This window comes from Lingula anatina, chromosome 9 (genome assembly GCF_051362555.1).
Source record: "Lingula anatina isolate TDL-2025a chromosome 9, LinAna3.0, whole genome shotgun sequence".
NCBI lineage: Eukaryota > Metazoa > Brachiopoda > Lingulata > Lingulida > Lingulidae > Lingula > Lingula anatina.
Window position 1 is genome coordinate 2,950,301 of NC_141775.1, and position 13,374 is coordinate 2,963,674.

The window sequence follows — 13,374 nt, forward strand, 5'->3', positions numbered from 1 at the left end:
GACCGACAAAATGCAGACGACAAGTGTCTTTATTAGGAACGTAAACTATCCAAAACGAGAACTTCCACAAACGTTCCTTTCATCGTCGATTTTTATTACAAAGACTCATAATATTATATCTATAATTCATATCACAGATGTTTCACTGGATAAAATTATCATTAAAAAAATGTATACTTTACTAAATCAACAAATATCAAAATAATTATCTCTGTAAAAACGTGATAAATTAGCTCTCTGCTATCAAAAGCAAAGGCAGTTGTAGTTTTAAAAAACACATCAATATTTACTAAATTTGACACGCCTTACGACGTGACTTTTAAAATAATTACAAAATACTTTGTGCTTGTATATGATGATACAATAAAATGAATATAACAGCATACATTATAGGAAGCTTAATCCTATCAAAAAATACAACTTAAGAACCTCAAATTAAGATGAAATTATGATCATTTTTAAAATGTCTATTTAATTAGATTTCCTCCCAGCAGGATGACAATTAACAAGTTCCAATCCTAATGTGAAATTTATAAATAAATGTGTTAAATAAAAAGGAAAACCCCTGATATCCTTCATATCAACCTGTATCGATTACCTCAAGATGGTTTTCAATTTGTAAATGTTTTCTAAATATACAAACAAATGTAAAAATAGGCCGATAAGTTGCTGATCTGAGAGAGTTCCATGTGGGTATTGTGAAATAATTGTAAAAGTTATAACTGTCTGATATCTTTAAAAATTTTACATATATAATAAGTATAAGAAGGGCCTAGATAATTTGGCATACAAAAAATTTTTACCAGTTAAGCTAATAAATTTTTTAATGCATAAATTGAAGTTGTCTGCTTCAAGATAAATTTCGTCCAAAAATATATATATTCATATAAATAATAATAATAATAATAAAATGAATAAAAACTGTGATCATTATATTAAATTGAAATAAGTCTTAACTCAAAAAAGTGTTTAAATTAAAGGCTGCCTTGATTTTCAATTTTCCATCTTCAAGTCATCCCAAAATGGTGTTTGCATAAAAACAAATCTAACCCTCACAAACTTTTCCAAGTCTAAAGAGTAACAGCTGCCGTTTCTCCTCAGCTTCCCCCTTTACAGCAATTACTCCAAGATGGCGTTCATTTCTTGAAAAAGACATCTTTTTCACAGAGAGTTCTGAAAGGGGTAGACCAAAAATGGCTTCTCCAGAATTCCAGGCTTCATCGGTGGCGAATGTCTGCCACAGCCGCAGAGAATGGTCAGTTTGACACCAGGAGGCTATCCAATGACCTTTGCTGGAGACAGCTAACTGACTGACCTGTAATAATAATAATAATAATAATAATAATAATAATAATAATAATATCATCCCCTAGATTACTGAAATTTTGTTTCAACTTCTTAATACAATTTAATTTATTATTTTAATGTTATCTGTATACAAGTTATATCTGTTAATGCCAGTCTAGACTTCAAGCATGTTGCTTTTCCCTCTCACGGAGCTATCCAAATCACTGGAAACTACAATTTTAATCTTGAATCTTCTTAAAAGATCTTTTTCTCATGTCACAGTGGTGGAAAAAAAGGCCTACCTCTCTAGCATGTCTTGTTGAAGGAGATGTTTTGCGATTGTTGATAGATCTACCTAGAGGGCCATCAAATGCGATGACATATCCATCATCTGACCCACTGACTACCACACTGCCATCTAGTGAGGGCTCCAGTGCTGTGGTTCTACCTCCGCCTGTTGTCTGTTTTGGGTCATCTGTGACAGCAGTTCCTCTACAATTATTTTTACACAGTTTAAATTTCTTTTCTATATTCATATTTTGTAGCGTATTTACCATGTCATTGATTGACATCCAAAATTTCTTTTTACATTTTTTTACAATCATCTATAAAATGTATCCTTTATTTAAATTTATGCTAGTAGTTTGCACCTTTCAGACAATCACAAAGTACCAAACTTAAAGATATTTTATGTTTATGTTTAATCAATTCAGGATTACTTAAACACCTTTCAAACAGGATGCACTATAAAACATTTTTGTCTAAGACTTTAAATATCTTAGAGTTAAAAATCATTCAAAAATTAAAATTAATAAATTAAAGAAAATTTTAACCTGTAAAACATCCCGTTTTCTTTCTTTCCAGTGACGGTTTCAATGTCACACTTATCTTTCTCAATTTTTCTCCACACCACCACCTGACGCTGGATACCAATACCAAATCTCTCCCCATGTCCCTGCTCTGTCTTTGCTGAAATAACAAGTACGTAAATATCATAATAGAAAAAAAGCCATTATATGGCAATTATTTGCCTTTGCTGCATTAACAACTACACAGTTCTCAGTTTATTACAGTGACAAACTATTCAACCAGAAAAATCACCTGTACATGTTTTTAAGTCACTTTATAATTTAAAAATTGAAGACCTTTTAACGTGTTTAAGTATTGTGAAATAACATGTACTCTCAAACATGGACAAACTAACAAACACATTCAAATACACACGTGTGTGCAAACACACACACACACACACACACACACACACACACACACACATGCACACACACACATATGCACTCACAGTCACACACAATGCACACACACACATGTACACACACACACACGCGCGCACACATACAAACCTGGTAAAGCAGCAAAACAATTCCCTCTCATTGGCAGAGGCGTCAGGATCCTGTTGCACTCAATGACTTTGCCCGTAACTGTCCTTAAGTCCACTGCCCAAAACTTATAATTTGCGTCTTTTTGTTTATTATAGCTGCCTTCTTTCTTACGCAAGGCAAAAAGCTCATCTGGTGTGATGTGTATCTGTCAAAACAAAAATTCATATTAACACTGGATTTTCATCTTTATAATCAATTAATTGATTAATTAAAAATAATTCAAACTATCATTCCAAATATATGTAAATGAATTGATATGAATCCTCAGCACAGTAATCATGATGGGAATAACAATATGAGTTTGAAGCAAAATTGCAACATATAGCTTCCTCTTTTTCGTGGTAACAAGAAATTATTAAAAATACTGTCACCTGGTTTCTGCTTTTGTGATGAGGACAGACATTACTTGCTGATTATGTTTTCGTAAAACGTACATGTTGAGAAGGTTTTGACCTCCCTTTCCTATTCGAACTGTTGGAATGAACTACCCTTTTGGGAAAACAATTTGATCCAAAACTTTAAATTGAGTCCTATGACTTTTAACAAGTTGGGTAAAATGGTTCAGTTTTTCAATAAAAAAAAATCTTTTGAACTGCTGGCTGAAGGCCCAACCCATCTCTTACAACTGAACTATCTGAAAAGTCTTACCTGGAAGCCAATATAATTGTCTGTCAAGGTCAGTTTGGCCTGGTGGTACTGGACAGGTTGCTGCAGGGGAATGACAGTCAGCACAGAGGCTTGGTGGATGTCATATACCTGAATGATAATAAAGTGAATGCTGCTGTAAAGTGTGGTTAAACATTTGAAGAGACAAACTTTTTACTGATGAATTCATATGTGTTGTGTAAATGAATGTGTGTGTGTGTGTGTGTGTGTGTGTGTGTGTGTGTGTGTGTGTGTGTGTGAGAGAGAGAGAGAGAGAGATTGGTAGCTGCTTTCTGACTTCAGAGTCCTTAGTTGAAGACAGTCTAAGTGCCACAGGTACTTGCTATATTGCCAATTGCTGCTTGTTTCCTGTGTTTCAAGACTAGCAGTGTCTTCGGTCACTCTGTTAATACTCACCTCTATCAAAGTGGCTCCCTGTTCCCTGTGACCCAATACAAACACTGCCTTGCTGCTGTCTCTGGTCAGAATGCACTCCATCAGAGGTGCACTGGAGTGGGTCAGAAGATCCACAGGGAACTGGTGAGATAGCTGGCCACTCTCTGCTGAAAAAATGAAAATCTCTAAAAATATTTCTGAATCACAGTTAAATCAAGGTAGCCCTTGCATATCCCCTACATATAAGAGCAGTGTATTTTCATTAATTGAGGATGTCTACAGAAATAACATTACAGGTTCTGGAGTGTATTTTATTTCTTATTTCTCAAAAGAAAGAGTGTAGAAAATTCTGCCTTAAAACAAATATGTCAGAAATCACAGATTCCAAATGTGTACAGTACATTCCATGTTCAATAAAAGAACTTACCACAGTTGCACTAAGTGCTCTATACTAGCTGGTCTAAGAATCTGCAACTAATTTAGTAAATTGATAAAAGTCAAGGTGTTTTTATTCTGCAAAAATTGGAAAAAAAACTGACAATCCGCAGATTCTTACCAATATTTCCTGTGTCCTGTAATGTGTATTTTGCTGAGACTGAACTTCCCTCAACACACACCAGCAAACACCTGCTGTCTGGGGACTCTGGGGACTCAGAGAATAGTACCTGAATAAATAACACCTTATAATTTGAATGCCTGGATAAAGTTTAATCAAAAGTGAAAATTAAAAAAACACTTATTTCAGAACCTTAAAAAAATACAAAAAAAAAACAAAAATAAATAAATATAAAAAAATAAGAATAAATAAATAAACAAATTAATTAATTATAAAAATTGCAAGCAAGGAATGACTAACAATTGTTCTCCAAAATAAAATAATTTTAAATAAATAAAATCATTAAATCAATTACGTCACAGTAAACGTGATATGTTAAACATCAATGGATAGTCTACCTGTACTCTGTTATTAGCTCCCTCCTCCATCATTAATTCTTCACCAGGGTTCAAAGTCTCATCAACGCTCATATCAACGAGACTGATGAGGACAACTTCAAGCTGAGCTCTCCCTTCCTTCCTCTCCTCCTCCTCTACACAGGACTCAGACTGGCTCTTCTTGTAGATCAGCGCCATCTTGTCACCAGTTGAGCTGAAGTCAATGTCAAGCACTCCTGTGGTAGGGAAAGGAGCACTCTGGTCCCCAGATATCTGAGGTAGTGTAGTAGAGCTACTGTTTTCCTCTCCAGAAGAGTACATCAAACATGGGATGAGGGGCTCCAGGACGGGACTGAGACAGTGGGACAGGTACTCTCTGGACTGCTGCTGAAGGGATAGTATTCTGGGATGGTCTGGAATATGACAGAAAGCCATATTTAATACTGATATTTGATATATATAAAATATTATATATTGGTGTTAATGTAGATTTCATTTGAATACATCCATTACCTGACCTGATTTGGACAATTATTATTTCCATTGTAATGCAAGTAGCTATATGAAGTTAACTATCATCATAGAGTTATGATTAGTCATAAAAAACATTAACACCCTAAATATATCCCACTATAATTGTTATACAATTAATAAAGGCATATACTTATAGACAAAAAATATATATATGCCAATGTCTTAAACCAATTAGCATACCTGGAGATGCAGGCAGACAACCTAGTATATATACAGGTAATTTCAACGAGGATCTGCCACCAACGTTATCACAGCTGTCCATGTGAAGTAGACATTTATGTAACTGCAGTATCTCTTCATCTTCACTGTCCATGTCCAACCCGTCTCTTATGTCCTCCAGCACGTCTTGGAGAGAGAAAGCGGCCATCTTGGATACAAGGAAGTCAATGTTGAAGAGGACTTCTGACTTGAGTTTGTCAATGTTTCTGTAACATTGAAATAAGGTGGCAATTCTTGATTTGGGTAGAAATTGATCAATTTATATATAGCATCATCTGCAGTACTTATGACCATTGCCCCTTCACAGAAGACAGCTTCATAAATTAAACTTATTTTACTTTCAAAAACATCCTGTACAATTGATGTCACATGGTCAATGTTATCATCAATATATCTGACAAAAGTAAGAATTTTCGCTCTAGTTTTATAACAATGTCAATGAAAATAAAATGTGTAATTCTGATAAGACATGAATGTTAGATAAATAAAACTGAAACTATTTCAATAATTTGTTTCATACCATAAATTTTTTCAATACTAATATAACCATAATTTTAATAATCTTACTTGGACTTAACCAAATGATATGGCAGGCACATCAGTTTACGCCTGTTATTTGGTGTTGTCTGCTGCAATGTAATCTGTCTGTCTGCATCTTGGATGACCTTGTTATTTCTCTGCTCGAGGGTGATGGTGCGACATATACTGTCCTCAGCGGAGAACATGGTTACCAAAGTGCTGTGTAGTTGGGCTGCATTTTCCCCCTTGGTGTACCTGTGAATTAATTTACAAATATTTAGACATATTATTAAAGTACAATTTTTAATATTCTATTCCCTTTCAACAAGCACTTAATTTATATATGTTGCCACTTATACCCAGTTTGTTTAAGTCACAAAAGACAAAATCATATTCCACTGGCAAAATATTATTAATGATGACAATTTTCAATTATTAACAGAAACCTTATTAAATTCAATAATTTCTGAAATCTAAAACCCAACACAGTCAACTTTAAATGTGATTGTTGGCCAGGAAAAACTGCAAAAGACAGACAAAAATATGAAAACATCGTAGGTTTTGTAGCTATGAAAAGTGATTCAGGTAATCAAAAAGTATACCTTTCTGTTGCTGCCTCTATAAACTGTCGATGATACCAATTCAGGGTAATCTTACCATGACCTTGGCGTTGTACCAAATATTCCTTGATATCATGGTACACACGTGCCCAGAGCAATGGCGGAATACGTATGATTCCTTCCACAGGAGGATCATGGTAGACATACACCTTACTCAGAACGTCGTCCGTACATGAGAGAGCGTCCTCGATTTCTATCTCTGTCAAACCATTCAGTCCAACTGTAATGTACCCCAATGCTTTCTGGATAAGAAGCTCCCCATACTTATTCTCCAATCCAATAAAAAGTTGTAAAATGGCGCCTCGCACTGTTGTGGCCAGACTTTCCCTGTCAACCTCTGTGTATGACCGCCATGTTTTGGCCTGGTCTAGGAGCAATTTCAGAAACAAAGGGCTCGGACTCTTCTCGAAAACTTCTAAAAACATCGTCTGTTGTTCATCTGTGAGTGCCCTCTTTTGTTTCTTGAAATAGGCCTTCATGATGTCTTGCGCTGTCACGACAGGAAGGGCTCTCAGCTCAAAATATCCTGCAGCCGCCGGCAAATCTGTCTCATTCCCATTCTCGCAATCAATCTGCAACTCCTTAACCAAATTTTTACGACATTCATTCTCATCTGTGGTCAAGGTGGAGATGACCATGCAAATATTACTGGGCAGTTCTTTGGGCACCCATTTCATGCTGTGTCCACCACTGGCTGGAGATAGCTGGTCAACAGAGTCCAGGAGTATTATTATAGGGACAGGAGAGGACCTGGCCACTGTTCTGAGAACCCACTGCAAGTTCTGTGTGACCTGGAACAAAGAGGAAACCTTTAATAACTTCAGCATGTTGAATAAATATATATTTGTATGAAAATGACATTTTTTTAAACCTGTTTTTTCTTTAGAAATACAACTTGGCCATGGCTAAGAAGCTGGGCCACAGTGAATACATCCCATATGGCACCTGCATCATATTAAATCTCTATCCAAGTCGCTGCCCAGCAGACAAATGGCATTGATTCACCATTGAATCAACGTTAATTTTGGTGGATCAACGTTGAATCAACGTAGAATCAATGTTGTTTGCCTGCTGGGTGGGTCATACCTTGACCTTGAGTGTCTAACCTAGGTCATAAGTGTCACATGTTGACTTACATGTATCTATCTATCTAGGTCTCTATAATCATGTGATGACCTATGTATCTATCCATCTAGGTCAGTAAGTTCAAATGTTGACCTATATGTGGGTCACTGGGTCCCACTCACCTTACCTTATTTCTCCTGAGCATGCCTGGAGGCATGATGACCTTGCAGGCCTTGGCCAGCTGCCAACAGATTCCCAGCAGCACACTCAGTATGTTAGTACTATCAGGAGATGTCCCCAGGAACCTCAACACCCGGATACAGCCGCCATCAAACCAATTTGGCAACTGCTCCATCACCTTGGCAACCACAGAGGTTTTCCCAACACCAGATGGGGCATGAAGCACAACTGGTCTCCGGTGCTTCTTGTCCAGGAGCGCCATCTTGATTTGTGAAAGGATCTCATCTTGTCCACAAAACAGTTCACATTTTGTTTGTGCAAAGTGAAGATGATGGAGAACCTGTGATAAAGAAGATAATTACAAATGTAATTTTGAAAGCATTCCAAAAACATCAAGATGCTAGATTTCAAAATAAATAACATTTTTTTTAAATAAATAAATAAAACCGTTTTTCAAAAGCATGACAGACACCAGGTCTCACAAATGCTACAAACACACATCAGGTCTCATAATTGTTTCTGTTCATACATTTCAAGGGTCTCCTTAATATTTTGATAGGAAATCATCAAGTGAATAAAAATTTCTTTCAAAATGCATTAAACAGACAGTGTAAGATGGAAATGTATGTACTACGTGTGCAATTTAGTGTAATAATTAGCAATCAGCCATAATGAATTCTCTTCAATTGGAAAGATGGCATCCAGAACACATTAATTTACCTCTCTGTAAACCTCAGCTCTCTGCTTTCTACTGGATCCTTCCTTAAGACTTCTGAACAATTTGTGATCGGAATCATCGTATGCTTTCTGTACAAGAGACATCATGTCTGACACAAAGTTATCACAGAAACTTTCCAAATACTGTTTGTCTTTAATAGGATTAATTCCTCCTGCAAGTAAAGAAGTAGGGTAAAGTATGAATTAAGACTGTATATTTTGCCCAACACAGACCAACCATAACAAGAAATCAAAGAGGATCATTATGAAATATATATAAACTATGATAAAATCATAATGGACCTAAATGTGTTTACTATGTACAATAATATGCTAATTAGCAAATTGATTCTAAAATATGTGTGTGTGTGTGTGTGTGTGTGTGTGTGTGTGTGTGTGTGTGTGTGTGAGAGAGAGAAAGAGAGAGAGAGAGAGAGAGACTTACCTGATTCCCATTGCACTTGAAACTTCTTAATACTGCTAAGATAAGTAGACACCTTGTCATGCAGCATGGCTCTGTATTTTGCAGCACAAGCATCTATCACCTATATATAACAAGTTAAAGTATTATAAAACAAGCACCCTGTTTCTGTTGGTACAAAGAAAAATACATATATGTATAACAAAAGAAAAAAAAAAATGACGGAATATATAAAATGCACACCCCAGTCCATGCAGTTTCGCATCAGCTAAAAATATCCATCCATGCATGTGAAGTGAGTTACACATGTATGAACACATACATTTGTGCATTTTCAGGACTCATGACATCATAGTTTTTGGCTGATTCATCTTAATCAAAGACTTCTGTTGTGCTGTACATAGAAACTGGCCACAGAGCTAGCACTATATCCATAAACTGATTCAGAAGTATATCCCAAAAGATCCATGGGTTCATTTTAAACAATAAAAAATCAATCAAATAGGGCAGAAGCAATTTGCAAAGAAATGTCCTTGACCTGACCTTTGTGTCATCTTCCTCCTCAACTAAATCCAGGTGGCGCTGTGTCATGTCACCGTCTAGATCATCTTGGATTCCAACCAATTCACGTATATAACACAGGCAATGGGTGTCAATATCCTTGGCTTGGAATATGCCAGTGGTGATTTCTTCTTCAGTTACTGAAAAAAGAAGTCACTATTTAAAGTTACACTACATAAAACTGGCATGTTTTAATTGCATTGTTCCCTAAAAATATGAATTACCTACTGCTCAAATTCTACTCTGTGATCTATGTTCTAATCTTTGGGTGATTTTAAAGACTTGTTGTGTAGATTGAAGACATGAGTTTGTAAGTGCATCTACGTATTAAAAACTCTCTCTCTCTCTCTCTCTCTCTCTCTCTCTCTCTCTCTCTCTCTCTCTCTCTCTCTCTCTGCTTTCTCTGTGCTCTCAATCTTTCTCTCTCTCTCTGAGTGGTCTCTCTCTCTCTCCTGGCTAACCAACTCTATACTTATATCCTATAATACCTGACATAAAATACTGGTGTTCTCTCTCCCTGCTGATTCTCCCTCTATCTGCTAGTACTGTTGCAGTTTCTCTCAGTATCAGCTGAAGTTTTCTAAATATTCTCCACCACTCTGCCTTGTCTTGACTAGACTGTGCTGCCATCTCTGGGCGAGGGTCACCAAAATATGGCAGGTTTGTTCTGATTGGCTAATATGGAGTAGAAATATTTTGTAGTAAGAAACAATGTTTCACATACAGGGGCTTCCCACAGATTTGGTGTACATGGAGTCCAAAATGTGACAGCTCTCTGAAGAAAGCCTTGTTCACATATTGAATTTCACTTTACAATTAATAACTGCACATTTTTTTCTTATTATCATATTAGTGAAAAGAAAAATGAAGAATAATCAGCCTACTTGTAATGTGTACATAGGTGGGACATTGTTGTCATCTCTCCTGTACCACTGCTGTAGCAATTCTTCATCTTCTGAGAAAGGAAGGAAGTTTTTAATTGCTTCAAACTCCTCAACGTCTAGCTCCAGTGGAAATGGTCGGTAACCATAGCGATCTCCAAGGAAACTCTAGGAATAATGATCATACAAAACAGTCAATTCTTGAAGTATGTCATACGTAAATCTCATACAAGCAATTTATAACTTATAAAAATATAAACATGACTTTTTAACTAGATCTTCTCTTTTAAAATATGTGTCCTAAGTATAAACTACCACAGAAGGAAAAATTATCAGTTATTATGACTTGAGTAAAGAAAAAGTTGATTGATAAAAGCAGACAAGAGGGATTCCACATCATCTTACATACCACAAACATGTGCACCAATGCCTCTACAATCTAACTCTGGGCATGCAATGTCCACCATTGATTTTTTAAAAAAATACGGATATATATTACCATTTCCATTAAATGGAGTCAAATAATTTTCATAAACATATCCTACCACAAAGTTAGGCCCAAACGACAACATCTGGCAATTTCTGATCTCGCTGATACACAGCTTCTCTGTGGAGTGGTCATTCGTGGCATCATCGGTCACTCCCCATCTCATATCCACTATCTGAAAGTCCAGCCCAAGGTCTCTGCAGGCAGCCTTCAGCCTGGGATAGCCTGTCTTGGCCAGTTCATCTCTCTCTGCTCTCATATCTGGAGGCAAGAAAATTTTACCACATGGCATTATTTGTAGGGTGCATGCTAAAATTAAACGTTATTTCTTTTGCAAACAATGAATAGACAAAAATAAACAGAAAAAAAAATGCTCAATATCAGTTCAACTTATCTCTAATCTGCCATGGGGACTTGATTTAAACACTGTCTACTGAGTCTATTAAAATTACAATTTTTAGAGTGAAAATTTATTTAAAACCATACTGAACTGTACATTCATTACTTCTGTGCAGATGCCAGCAAGAAAATAATAATAATAATAATAATAATAATAATAATAAATAAATAAACATAATCATCCAGCAAGCTTCTGGTAGAGACCATTGTAAGCATATATCACATATTTTACCTAGTATTTACCTGTAGAAATCCCTTTAAAACTTACCTGAGAAAGTGGAGCTGAGAAAGACTCTGACAACTGTGGAAGGAAGAGGAGGGAGATCTTCCAGTGTTCCACGCAACACTTTCTCTTTAACACTCAGCTTATTTATGGCAGGTAGCACTGAATTTAAAAAAGTAAAATATCAGTTATCAAGAATGTAAAATATAATTATATAACATAAAAATTACATTGTGGATGATTATCTTCGAAAGAAACTGATTAGAAATTATGCACTTAAGGAAAACATATACTACATATTGGAAAAATATTGAGAGCATGTGTGATACTGAAACACGAAAAAATAAATTAATGAATTAAAGAAAGCACACCCAGACAAGTGATTTTCGGATCATCGGATCAAAGCATGTTCAATTTGAGACATACCTGCATGTTTGGATGGTAACCCATTAGTAGATCTAAAATTAAAATTTTATACATAATTATCATTTTACAAATACTAATTAAATGCACAAAACAGTATAGTTCTGAGAAAAGGGTTAGAGGGGGTCATCTTTATATATTGCTGCCTTTTTACTTCCCTGCAAAATGTAGCTGTCCGCGGTTTTGAATCAGTGCTTGAAAAAAAGAGTTGGTGAATGTGTTTTATCTTTCAAAAGTTTTTTTTTTTTTTTAATTCAGAACTATGTTATCAGTCCAAAAGTAAAAGAATTAAGAAAGAAAGAAAGATAAACAGACTGAGAATTATTTTGTTTGCAATGCCAAATGTGACTTTAGCCACATAATTCTTTCTGTGCTGCACCTACTATAATACTTTATACTGGAGTTTGATTCTAAAGTACTTCCTTGCAGACAATATGCATGTGCATGGTGCAGTATGATTATACTGTTACCTTTGTAGCTGTACATTCTTTCTCTGCTGTATGGGTTTGACATGCTGATCATTTTTCTTAGATTTGTCAGTGGATCCCATCGGGCCTAATGAGAAAATTGTAATGCCTTATTAGGCCCTGTATGTAATATGAATGTTTAAGATTTATAAAATATAATAAACTTAAAATCAATAATAATTTTTCTTAAAGATTGCCTTAACTAGTAGATTGATTGCTATGGTGAAGGGTACCCATGCAGTGGTTCATTTAAGAATAATGAAAAATATTTTAATTGAAGGGCATAGGATTGTTCCTGTACCTTTTCCCAACCCAGACACCTGCAAAAAAGACCCCGGACCCCCAAGCTTTCTGGCAGCGACTTCTGGTAGCTGACCCTGTGAAAAAAATAATAAAATTAATTGCATTTTAGAACTGCAGTGTAACAAGGTGAAATAAAAATTATATTACCATATGCATATTACATGCACCAGTATTATAATGGTACTTATATCAGTACTGCATAGAGTGGAAGGGATAATCATGTTCATCAATTTTATTAATTTTTAATTAATTTTTCCCTTACCTTATTAGGATCATTCCCTTTCTTCATAGTGGATGTTAAGTTAAATCAATTACTTGAGGTATTGGGGGTCATTGCAAATGTGCACAGTACAAGTGACGCCCGTGTAACAAAAAAAAATTGATTTCTCCAACACTAGTACAGTGTGTGAAGCTGCAGCTTGCCTGGGAACTCTTGAATCGCAGCCTTACTTAGGTACATGATAAAATACGGCAAGTAGACTGCATCGCATTTTTCTGGTCATCTAAACTGAACTTTACCAACATCTAAGCATGCTCTGTACATCCAATGAGTTAAATGCAAAATTACTTTCTTTTTACATAGATGGCAGAAGCCCAGTCTTTAATCCCAGCATGTTGAGTTTGTTGATTACCTTTCACAACGAGGCCGGCAGGGATACGACCTTCACCTCAAGAGGTGAACATTAGTTTTTCC

General features: G+C 35.7%; 1 protein-coding gene across 2 annotated transcripts; it reads right to left on the minus strand.

The window, feature by feature from the left end:
• Positions 1-73: 73 nt before the first annotated feature.
• On the minus strand, positions 74-13,331 carry LOC106179022 (NACHT domain- and WD repeat-containing protein 1). 2 transcript variants are annotated; one of them, XM_086995026.1, is made up of 23 exons: positions 12,943-13,331; positions 12,679-12,754; positions 12,381-12,465; positions 11,914-11,945; positions 11,533-11,649; positions 10,924-11,126; positions 10,382-10,546; positions 9,986-10,172; positions 9,480-9,637; positions 8,961-9,060; positions 8,519-8,688; positions 7,806-8,138; positions 6,536-7,344; positions 5,982-6,188; positions 5,376-5,620; positions 4,683-5,074; positions 4,285-4,393; positions 3,750-3,892; positions 3,336-3,443; positions 2,649-2,832; positions 2,121-2,256; positions 1,590-1,779; positions 74-1,315 (listed from the first exon to the last, which is right to left on the minus strand). In XM_086995026.1, the coding sequence occupies exons 1-23, from the start codon at positions 12,967-12,969 to the stop codon at positions 1,046-1,048; spliced, it is 4,446 nt and encodes a 1,481-aa protein (XP_086851152.1). In that variant the 5' UTR covers positions 12,970-13,331; the 3' UTR covers positions 74-1,045. The 2 variants fall into 2 exon arrangements, with proteins under 2 accessions (XP_086851152.1, XP_013417953.2); XM_013562499.2 differs by having other exon boundaries at positions 3,750-3,895.
• Between the last annotated feature and the right edge of the window lie 43 nt (positions 13,332-13,374).